The 12386-nt window shown below is 40.3% G+C and overlaps 1 protein-coding gene across 1 annotated transcript in view; it reads left to right on the forward strand.

Annotated features, from left to right (window-relative positions):
* The window catches only part of scp2a (sterol carrier protein 2a), a 35509-nt gene that overhangs the window by 22020 nt on the left and 1103 nt on the right, over positions 1–12386 (forward strand). The window contains exons 13-15 of the mRNA XM_080725155.1: positions 1399–1495; positions 1699–1828; positions 7225–7304. Coding sequence (XP_080581281.1) covers positions 1399–1495; positions 1699–1828; positions 7225–7304 — 307 coding nt within the window. The remainder of the gene's footprint in view (positions 1–1398; positions 1496–1698; positions 1829–7224; positions 7305–12386) is intronic.

Here is a 12386-nt window from a genome sequence, read left to right on the forward strand (position 1 = left end):
TATTGAATGAAAGATTAGCTATCTCTAGAAGAAATAAAATATTGAAGGTGTTTTTAATTTTAGATTGTAGTTATAGAGGACAATTATAATGTTTTAAGGCATATTTGTCATATTAGCCAGGGATCCCTTTAAAGGACATTCTGTGAGGCAGACAATTTTGTCATTCTCTGCACGGTGTTGGATCCCTGTATTCTGTGGGCTATATATGCTGCCTCAACCTACCTCTTGGTTGGAACACTTCATTTGGATTGTATCACGCCAGGTTGTCCCTGGAAGCTATTGCCTTGCTAGCATGGTGAAGAGTAAATGATTGCAACCACAGAGATTTCAGTTGTGATCAAGAGGCGACCTTCCCATCAATTCACAACACTTCACAGCATGTAATCAGGACAGCTCTCGTCCACTACACCACCTCTTACATACTGATGCCATCATGAAAACTCTACAGTTTGACGTCCAGGACAGCCAGACTGAAAGAACATTTCTACCCTCAGGCAATCAGGCTCATCATGAATGCATCTCAGACACACAAAAGCACCCCTCTTCCCACTTCCTCCCCATCACTGCTGCTCTTTAATGGACATTCAGACTCACACATACAGTACGCACATGCATACACGACACGCACATGCGCGCGCACACACACACACACACGCAAACACACATTTACAATATGTACTTTTCATTATTGACTGTACCTAGGCCACTCAAGAACTGCTGCTTAACAGTTTTTATATTATTGTGCAATATTCTGACTGCTGCTCTGCTCTTTCTAGTCTTTTTAGCTTGTTGTTTAGTTAATTGTATCATTACAGTCGGTGTGAATGTCTGAAGGCAAAGTAGGAATGTCATTGCGTGATGTGAACAACTGTGCTTTTACTGTGCTTGTGTGCATATGACAATAAACGTATTGTATCTTCCATTGAAATCCAAACCATTACCTCAACAATATATATTTGCTTAGTATAGAGGGGTTTAACTGGTTAAAGGTAGGGTAAGTACATTTTTCTTTGGTTAATATTAGTGTTAAATAGCTCTATATTGTGATATTCTGCTCTATACTGCATATATTCTGTACTCATTACTAGAATGATTACTATCAGAATTAAAGCTTAGACTTTTAACAAACGTTGTATTTTAACCAAATCATTTCACTATGTGTGGTTTTATAGAGTGATAGAGTAGGTTTTATTTTTGAGGGCCTTGAAATTAATTTGGGCATATTTATCTTGAGTGTGTTGTTTTGCCATTGGGATGTTTGTGTTGCTTGTTGACATTCTAATTCTCTGTTTTTCTCAGACTCGCTCTCACGCATGCACATGCACATGCACACAGAACCAAGGCAGGTTTCGAGGTCACATCCTTATCTAATAGTCGTAATAACCCTGTTCTCCACAGGCCCCGGGTTGCTGCTGTTGCTACCGCTGCATCCAGCGGACTGGAGGACTTTAAAGCCTATGCTGTTTTCCAGGAGATTGAAAAAAAACTGCAAGAGGTAAAACGTCATCCAATAACAAAGAGCAGAAAAGCTTTTAGCTCTGGCCATGACTCAAGTTTGCTTCTCTCTCTCTCTCTTTCTCTCTCTCTCCCTCTCTCTCTCTCTCTCTCTCTCTCTCTCTCTCTCTCTCTCTCTCTCTCTCTCTCTCTCTCTCTCTGTCTCTCTCTCTCTCTTCCCCCCCCCCCCCCCCCCCCCCCCAGGAAGGAGAGCAGTTTGTCAAGAAGATTGGGGGAGTGTTCGCGTTTAAGGTCAAGGATGGACCTGATGGGAAAGAGGCAGTTTGGGTAGTGGATGTCAAAAATGGCAAGGGCTCCGTCACCAATGACACAGGTAGGGGTGTGTGTGTGTGTGTGTGTGTGTGTGTGTGTGTGTGTGTGTGTGTGTGTGTGTGTGTGTGTGTGTGTGTGTGTGTGTGTGTGTGTGTGTGTGTGTGTGTGTGTGTGTGTGTGTGTGTGTGTGTGTGTGTGTGTGTGTGTGTGATGACAGTACAAATCACTGGTACAAGGTCAACTAAAAGGAGATCCTAGAAAGCCGAAGCTTATTTCCACAGGAACCACACTTTAAGTATCTCATATAACAAGACAGACGGATAGAACATAGTACTTTATCTAGGATAATATCAATTTCAAAAGCAGAAAAAGCACAACATCAAATACAAAGGCAGAAAAAAGGGGTGGGGGGAGCATGGGGGCTTAGTCTATTTACAAGTCACGGGTAGCAGCCGCCTGAAGGTGACTTTTCATACCGATTTTGAAGGAGGCTAGGGATTTGCTCTCCTTTAAGGCTTGTGGGAGGGCGTTCCACATGTTGATGGTGTAGCAGGAGAACGAGTTAGAGCCTTGTTTAGTGTTAAATCTACGTTGATGATGATTAGTGGAGCTGCCTCTGGTGTTGTGATCATGAACATCCTTGACCTTTAAGAAGTAGTTTGTCAGGTACATGGGTATCTTGGAGGTGTAGTGTATCTTGTACACCAGGCCCATTGCAAGATGCTGTACTTTGTCAGCTACTTTGAGCCATCCCACGCTTTTGTGTGTGTGTGTGTGTGTGTGTGTAACATGAATTAATTTAGCTTAGTTTGTTTAATTTAGATAACACTTATACTGTTAACTTGATGCTGGCATACAGAAACACCTAATGCTTGCTTTTCACCAAACGACTTCTCATGTGATTTCACTGTGCAGACAAATCTCCAAAGTCAGAATAAATCGTGAGAGACTTGGTAGAGTTGGTGGCGCACTCATGTGAAGTTCAATGACATGGGCTGTGTCATCAACCAATAGCTGCTTAGTATCTCACCCCCTGGAGGACAGGGTTTACACTTTCTGTCTACCTTTCTACTTAACAAAACCAACGAGTGAAACCACAGTGTTTGGCAACTCATTGAAATCCACTGTGCGCACTTCCTCAACACCTCCAAGTCTGTACAGCATCTCAACGAGGTGCTAAATGTTAATATTAGCATATATAAAACCTCAGCAAACTTGTTATAGAATACTACAAAACATTATTTTCAATTGGCATGTTGGAGCAATGCATAATTGCAAAGCATGTTTTCCGTGTGTCGCTTATTCAATTACTGTGGTACAACAACCAAATATAACCTGCGAGATTCATAAATAGAGCTATAAGTATTCATAACCATACCTAATTGTCACGCCGAATCACACGCGTCACGCACAAGACGAGCCTAGAGCCAGATACACAATTATTGTATAAAACCAGAATCAAGTGAATGTGAAAAATGTGCAGTCTGCAACAGCATCATAGCACATGCCCCAACTTGTGTCGTTGTGAACAGCATTGTGAAATGGACACCGCAGAGGAGTGCCTTCTCTTGCACCCCGAATTCAGATGGCTATCCAGGGGGAGATATCTGCCTCGTGTTTCATTTCCGTGTTTTGAGTTGCGTGAACAGCTGCAGAGATTTCTTAAAAAAAAAAAAAAGAAGAAGAAAAAAAAACGTGTCCCCACTGGCAGCAAATATCAAAGACAGCCACAAGGAATGGGATGCAAAACTTCATTAACTGTGTGACATTATTGTCACTGTCAGGCAGAAACCATTTCTTTTCAGGAAGTGTAAAAAACTAATCTGTGTTCTAATGCTTTTGCTAATGTTTTCAACCCTTAGTTTTCATATGAAGGTCCATTATTTATTGGGCATTTGAGCCGTGGACCACCATTTGATGAGATTCAGCCTCTCAGACCCAAAACTATCTTTTATCGTTAGATATGATTTTGTCCACAACACCATGCTGTATAGATGTCAGGTCAATCAAAATAACAATTCTTCTACATTCTGTAACTGTATCGAGTTCTTGTAAATTAAGTAATGCAGGTGTTTAACAATAATTTAACTCTTGAGAATGTAAAATGAAACCAAATGGACCTGCAAGTGTCCATTTGGTTTCATTTTACACTCACCAGCGTTAAAGTTCTATAAGGGCCCATTTGGTTTGCAACTCTCCATCCTTTAGCTGGGGACCACCTGGAACCCCTTCAAGGACCACTGGTGGTCCCCGGACCACTGGTTGAAAACCACTGTTCTAATGGATCCAATGTAGTTATTATTTAGTAAATGTCAAAATGTCCACATTCACTCCACATATCTGCGCTCTCACCAGGAGTAGCCTATACGGTGCTCTGGTTCACATGTTATTATAACGTTTGTGTTTGATGGACTGGAATTGATTGCTGGAAACATTTTGAGGCACACAGAGTGGGGAGGCATTATGTTCACCTGTCATCAATCACACACTTTGGACACAACCTGACACAAACATGTCAAATCTAACCTGCCTATTAAACCCCCACAAAGGTCACGTGTCAACAACCGGTTACATAAGCACTATTTTTTTGCTGTCCTAGAAAATCGTATTCTTATAGTTCATCGTATGACATGGTTGCATGCTGAAAATAGCTGATCAAAAAAAAATTTTATTTGCTATTTTACTTACCCCGAGCTGCTTGGAGCAACGTGGGTGGTCCCGGCTCGCCCAGCGCTCACCAACGAGAGACGCTAGATAGTCCGACGATTTATTCCATTGAAAATGGTTTAAAATAAAGTTTAGACCCCCCCAATGTTCACCCAATGTTCATTGTAGGCGGCGCGACGTATTCCAGGGTGCCTATCCCGAACTAGTCCGGGATATTTAATGAAATGAATAAAAATGATAAGAGGCCTTCTGAAGCCTGGCCTGATTTTTCTAGCTACTAGCCGAAAGCTAGCAACCTCCCGGCCGGCCGTTATTTGCGAACGAAATCGCCAATCTCTGCCTAATCCAATGAAAGACCACATCTTTGAAGGCTTATATCTCTGGATTGTGTCTTTAGGGAAGCGGCGCGAGGTTTATTTACGGCGAAATCGCCCAAAAATGATCTTTTAGATGACAAAATGGGAATAGCCATTCTGTTAGCATTATCATCCGGGACCTTTCCATGACGTGCATGAACGTGAGCACGTGAGGTCCTGGAAGGTGAGGTCCTGGAAGCTAAAGCGCTCGCCTATGAGAGATACCCTGGCATTCTTTGGCCCCTAGAGGGCGCTGGCACTAAATGAGTTAAGGGAGCTATAATCCTGTGCGTCACACCAGCACTCACCACCTTTTATTACAGGTTTTGATATAACGCTGCCGAAAGCCGGAACATCAACGGAATTCCTTTCATTCTACACAATTTTTGAGCGTTGCTAACCGCTCCTATGTCTGGCTTTGTGTGTATGTATCCCCATCCCCAATGCATATGCATGAATATATCTATCACCAATTAATGTATTAATTAATGGATATGTACACTACAGTATCAACACAGTGAATATGAAACGAAATATATTTATGCAGTGGAACAGTGAGTCTCTGGGCAATGTATATAATATAGTATGTGCAGCATTGTCCATCAACAGTGAATATAATGAGTGAATCTCTCACAGTTCTGTAGTATATTATCTTTGTATGTTATTTTATTTACGTTTATTTCAATTTTCGCTTTTTTTTTTTGCAAAAATATATGATTTAGCTATTTACTATAGCATAACAGTATTTCTATTTCATTGATTTGTATCTTTTGTTTCATCTTTCTTTCTTCTTCTTTTTCTCTCTCTGTTGCTTTAGGTTTTGTTCTACCAATGTTATATTCCCATGTGTTTTGTAATCTAGTCATAATTTTCTGCTACAGTAAATGGTAAATGGTGCATTTACGTTACGTATAGACCGCCTTTATCCAAGGAGCTTTCCAGGGATTGTGCATTACATTCACCCATTCACACACACAGTCATACACCGATGGCGGAGGAAACCATGCAAGGCACCAACCAATTACTCTACCCCTGAGCCACTGCCGCACCGTATAACTTGATATAACCGTATCACCTTAATATCACCCTAAATAAACCAGAAGCTAGACAGGAAGAAACCATTTACACACAGCAGGAGGGACAGACATGCATGGGCCTTCACTACAATGCTTAATGATTGTGAATTATAGTTAATTTGAACCCTGTCGCTCTAGCACATAAACAAGCGCAGCTGAGCTCATAGTTTGGCTATTTTCAGCGTACAACCCTGTTGTGTGGCAAAATATAAATAGGCTTTAGTCAGACATTTAGTGACTAATTGGCCAGCAAAATAAGGAAAGAAAAACAATCAGAACACTGAGGTCGAAGCACCCTCTCAAATAACAAAAAAATAGGCATGGCATCTTAATTTCCGTACTATGGCAACCTTTTGCTAGACTCACCAACTACATTTACAGAATGTAACATGTCCTCTCCGTGTTGAGTGCCATTTAATGTATTTTGATAAGTGCATCTAAAGAGTGTTTTTGCGGTGCAAGAATGTATTTTGTAAAATGGACGATTTTATTTGCCTTTGAACTACACTTTTTACAAAATAACTAAGAACCTGTGTAGTGTGTTTAATTATATACTGGGTGATGACTGTTTTTTTTTTGTGTGATAACAATACACTTTATTTGTAAAGCACTTTTTAAGAAAGGAGTCGCAAAGTGCTTGACAGAAGAATCCACAACACAAATGCATCACAATAACAAGAAATAATGACATTCTGAACGAGCTGCAGGCGGTGAATATATGTTTTGGAGAGGCGGAATTACATTAGTCATGGCGGGAATAAATAAACGTCAGAATCAAGAATTCCACCCAGGTTTTCGCCAGTGGGTTGTAATTAGGAAGTAGTGGACAAGATTATTTTCTATGGGGGTTATGTCTTGTGGGTGGGTTGAACTTCAGAACTTCGCAAGTAAGGGCAGAGAACAAGTTAAAAAAAGAAAAAAACGTACAAAACACTGCAACACATTGTGAGCTTAAGCTTGTAGATAAGCTATTTTCAGCATGCAACCATGTCATACGATGAACTATAAGATAGGCACTCAATGAGTTAAGAGATGGGGCTCTATTATGATCCAGGTCTTATGCCTTATGCCTTAATTTCTTTGCCTTTTTTTTTTTTTACTATTTTGAAAAACATTTTTAAATACTTCAAATGCTGATCTACATCTTCACATTGTGAGCTTGCAGATCAGCTATTTGAAATACTTAAAAAAATATGTCTATATAGTAAAAAAAGGCAAAGAAGTTAAGGCATGTTTTGTTTTGTCCCCCATTCTGTGTGGAGCGCAAGGAACACAAAAACTAAATCGGCACAATGCCGCTTATTCTCACTAAAGATATAATATCCTCCTCCTTCCTCTTTACTTTCTGTATCCTTTAGATAAGAAGGCGGACTGCACCATTGCAATGGGTGACGAGAACCTTCTGGCTTTGATGACGGGACAGATGAATCCACAGACGGTACGTTTTAGAACAGATGTTCATGTTCTCCAAAATGCAACCTCAATAACAACAAGAACACATGATACTGAGCTCACATGTTACCAACTGGTGTTGGTCAGAGCTGCAAATAAGCAACCCATGTCCATGACACATAATCTCAGATGAATATTGGTATGAATTTTCCTTGCCACCTTGACTTTAGGCACTCTTGTTGTGGAAAAATACAAAGCTCCAGGGTTCCCACGGCCGTGAAGTTCCTGAAAATATTTTGAAATGAGAAAAGTTTAACATACCTGGAAAAGGTTTGGATTTAATCAAATGCTTTGGAAATCTTTGGATGTACATAGTTTTGACTATTTATTTGCTGAAAAACATGCCCCAAAACATGACTAACATGGTAAAATGTAGCACGATAAAATGTAATGCTGCACTGCACAAGCTGCAAGAAAGCGGCCTAATGTACAGTATATAGGATGTCATGTGACAAAAATAATAGATTGACAAGCTTACAACACGTTGCATTGTGATATGTTGTGGGCTTGTAGATCCGTTATGTTATTATGTCACGTGGCGCTTTCGCTCGAGTGCATTGATAGAACACTGGAGTAAAAGCCTCGTTATTGCACTATATGGCTGCTATAGGCCTGGAAATGGGGTCAAATACTTTGGAAAATTCATAGTTAAAAATGTGTGTGAACACCGAAGCCTTTATTTGTATTTGTATTGGTAATACATTCCAAAAGGTAGTGAACTGGTCATACAAATAAACACTTTTTTCCCACAACAAGAGTGCCAAGGTCGTTATCGTGTTGTGCATTAATTTGATCATCATTGTACCATGGAGCACTTTGTTGGATTTGACACATTTTCTAAAAGCCACGCTCCGCTCTGTTTTTCTACATTAAAATTAATGTTTACTTCCCACAAAGAGAGACTTTTTTTTTTGTCTCTTTGGCGTTATTTATTAGTAATAGTTTATTTACTGTTTTAACAAACCTGGGTTTAGGATGGTGCTTTTCTGTATGTGTATGGAGAAAAGAGGGAGTTGTGATTATTTGTAACACCCAGTGCACTTGTTCCTGACTCTCCTGAGTCCCATCAATCAATCACTGAGAAGACACAGAGTGTGAAACTGAAAGATACTGTCACATTGCGATATGATATATTTTGGAGGAAGAAATCATTTAAAATAATGAGAACCCATGTGGGTATCTAAACATTTTAAGACATTACATTTAGCAGACACTGTTATCCACAGCAACTTACAAAGTGCAAGATCAGAGTAGCATGAAGCCTAGTCTTAACCTGCAACTGTCCCTATCCCATAACACCGGAGGGAGAGACGATCTGCTGACCAGCTCTCTCCATCCCTCTCTGTCCCTCGAGTCCATTCTCCGATGCCATCTTTCCATCTTTTCTTTTGTCTCCCTTGGCTCCTGCCACCTTGTACGATTTGATTGATTGATTGACGAATTTATTAGTTTTTATAGGAAAGGGTACAGTTTCATGACAGTACAGTTCACTGGTACAAGGTTGACTGAAAGGATACGCCCAAGAAAGCCTATTGCTTGTTTCAATTGAGATCCTTTTTTTTTTTACTCATATTTAACTCTACATTGAATGACAGACAGATAGAACACAGTACTATGCAGAAGATATCATCAGAAAAAAAACACAATGCAAAATGGTATTTACACTAGAATGGTCAGGGGGAGTTAAGGATAGACAATGCAAAATAGATCGTATTTACAATAGAAAGTTCAGGGGGAGGTGCCTTGCAGGATGATCTTGCAAGGCCTGAGGATCTGGTGATGTGTCCGTACCTCCTCGCTTTATGACAGTGGAGAGCAGGTCATCATGTGTGCCAATGGCTTGGCTGACCTTTTGCCGGGCTTCCTCGTTAGTGACGTGTTGGGTGTAGGAGATATCCATGCCATGAGTCTTCTGTAGCATTTTTGTGTACAGTGTATGGAAAGAGAAAGAGGTTTATGATGTGTAATGATAAATGTTCTATTACCTACTAGAGTCGTTCTGGCGAGTCTCTCTCCCTCACTCTCTCGTTGTCAGGTTTATCTCATTGAATCTGAAAAGGCATTGTTGTCTTTTCAGATTCAATCTCTCAGTCACTTCCTACTATACTGTATTGTATGCTGATCCCTGCACACAAAACAACCTTTGTAAGTGAAGACAGTGTCTGGTACTTCTGCCTCTTTTTTTCTTCCTATCCTGTCTTTGTAAGTAGATTATGCAAGTCGAGTCTTTCTAATGAATATAATATGTTGATAAAATTCAAGGCATCCACATTCTCTCCGTTCCCTGAACACCAGGGAGGAGAGACACCGTCTGACATTTTTATTATGTACCCTTTATAATGAGACAGACTATTGAGCCTTGAGAATAAGAAAAAGGGAGAGGGAGAGCAGGGATAATTTGTTTTAAGTTTTGACAACAAATCAGCAGTACAATAAAAGTATCAATAATAAAACAGTTTGAGCGATCAAAAATGAGTTGCGAGCCCACCTTTGTTCGTAGTACTACTGTTTTTGCCGTTTGTCTCAGGAAACAGGCGTTATTTTTTCTTTGAATGTCAATTAAATATTACACCCATAGCCAACAGAACCTATGAACCCAGGGAGCTTTTTATGCTCCAGAGACTGGAGATGCAGTTGAGTATTGAGGCAAAGTCTCCTGTGTCCTGTCATTTCTGTGAGCATGATAACAGAGAGTGTAAAAATGTACTGTATGAGTAAATATTTACACTCTGAGAGAAGTTATGTAGGAGTCATTCACAGATTGTGATTTAATTTGAATTAATCTTGGTTTAAGTTTGGTTCTTGACTCTTACTCACGTGTACCTCTCTTGTGTTTCATTCTTACTGCTGTTCCTACTATGACATCTGAATGTCCCTCTGGGGATCAATAAAGGTTTATCTAATCTTATCTTATCTTTTCAATGTTTGCTGGGAAAGCCCCACTGCGGCAACTTATTTTCTACTGTCTTATGGAACAGAGTAAAGCGCTATGAGCATTTGGAAAAGCGTGTCATACAGTATGTCATATCGGCCATGTGCAACTTCAAAGCTTAAAAGGTTTACATTAGGCAGTTATGGTAATATGTTCTGTCAGCTCTAATAAGCATAAAATAATGGTTGAAGTAAAGTGGTACACAGTATTGTTAATCCTGTTTGCCTGTCACTGGGCTGGGGTTGAGGCCATGTGGCAGAATGAATGTGTCCCAGTTTCTAGGGACCCTATCAACGCTCCTCAGGACTTTTTTGTCTCAGGGCACCCCATCATATTTTTTTTTAAATCCGAGGCACCCCTACATTATAATTTTCACTCCCAGCACCTTATATTTATTGCATACCTTGTATGTCCAAAACCGTTCGTTTTATATTTGTCATCTATAAAATGTACTAAACTAGTGAAAACAGCAGATCTACAAGCACACAACACCGTTGTCGGCTGTTTTCACTAGTTTTGTGCGACAGTCTTGTATGATGAAGCAGGGCTTTACTTTACCAAAAGACGTACGCATTTCAAACTTGGGTTTCTGCCCGACAGTGACAATATTTTTGTGATTATGTTGCAAGAAAAACATTGAGATAATAGCCATGTTGGTTAGAACTGACTGAAAATAACTTTGTACTTCAAGTTTAAAATGATACTAAATGGTTTTTTTTTTAAGTGTCCAAATAAATTCCAAATATTATCGAATGATCTCGCGGCACCCCTGGACTGCCGTCACGGCACCCCAGGGTGCCCCGTCACCCACTTTGAAAACCCCTGCTCTAGACTAGGTGCACAAAATTTGTTTTCCTTATTAACGAAATTCTCTTCCCCAAAAATAGTCAAAGCTCACAGCATGTCATGTAACGACACGTGAGCTTGTATGTAGATTTGCTATTTTCGCCGAATGTTGACCCCACATTAGGGAAGCTGGGGTTCATGTGGTGGGTTCATGTTCACCCTGCAACCAAACCCTGAAACCTCCTGGCTCTGCCACTCTAGGCAGAGTGTGTATGCAGGATAATACAAATGACCCTCTGAAGGGCTCTATAACACACACAATACATATTACCCACTGTGGTCATTTTATTAGGCACACACTACACAGAACAGAAGGTAGCTATTGGGTATCCCACCGGTGTCATCATCCAATCAGCTCTCATTAAAGGACCACTTCACCTCTGAGACGACCAGATCTTATTTTATTGTTGTTTGGGACACGATCAACACAATCCTGTGTTCAATCTGTGCTTTTAGATATTTTAGTATTTCAACATGCTACAAAGCATCATATGATGCTTTGTAGCATGATATTGTATCATATAATGCATCATAAGATGTAAAATGCATCATATGATGCTTTGTAGCATGCTGAAATGCTAAAATATCTAAAAACACAGATTGAACACAAAAAATAACTCAGGATTGTGTTGATTGTGTCCCAAACAACAATAAAATAAGATCTGGTTGTCCCAGAGGTGAAGTGGTCCTTTAAGAGGGTGGCTGCATGTTGGTTTATTTATTCTACACGCTGAGACTGACACTTTCTTTTTTTAAATCACTGAGACCCCTCCCCTATCTACATTGTCAAATCCACACTAATTTTAACTGAGTGTGTAGAATCAATCATTTAGCTGGGAAACCACTGGAACCCCCCCCCCCCCCCCCCCCCCCTCAAGGACACCTGGTGGTCCCCAGAGTAGACCCCACGTTGACAACCAGTGGTGTACAGGATGGTAGCGACTGGCACGAACAATCATACACTTGAATCACATCACCTGCTCATTCTGATGTTGGTGAAACTGTACCTGAACATCTTGGCCCTCACCACATAACAGTACATTTCTGCAATATTAAAGTGCCCACTGACTGTGTGTGTGTGTGTGTGTGTGTGTGTGTGTGTGTGTGTGTGTGTGTGTGTGTGTGTGTGTGTGTGTGTGTGTGTGTGTGTGTGTGTGTGTGTGTGTGTGTGTGTGTGTTTGTCCAATATATTTTTACATTGTCTAGAACCCCCATCTTCACATTTTAAAATATGATAAGAATCCTACAAATGCTTTTTTTCCGTCTCCTTCGCTGCTGACTTTGACTTAA

The sequence above is a fragment of the Nannobrachium achirus genome (genome assembly GCF_963921795.1).
Source record: "Nannobrachium achirus genome assembly, chromosome: 5".
Lineage (NCBI taxonomy): Eukaryota > Metazoa > Chordata > Actinopteri > Myctophiformes > Myctophidae > Nannobrachium > Nannobrachium achirus.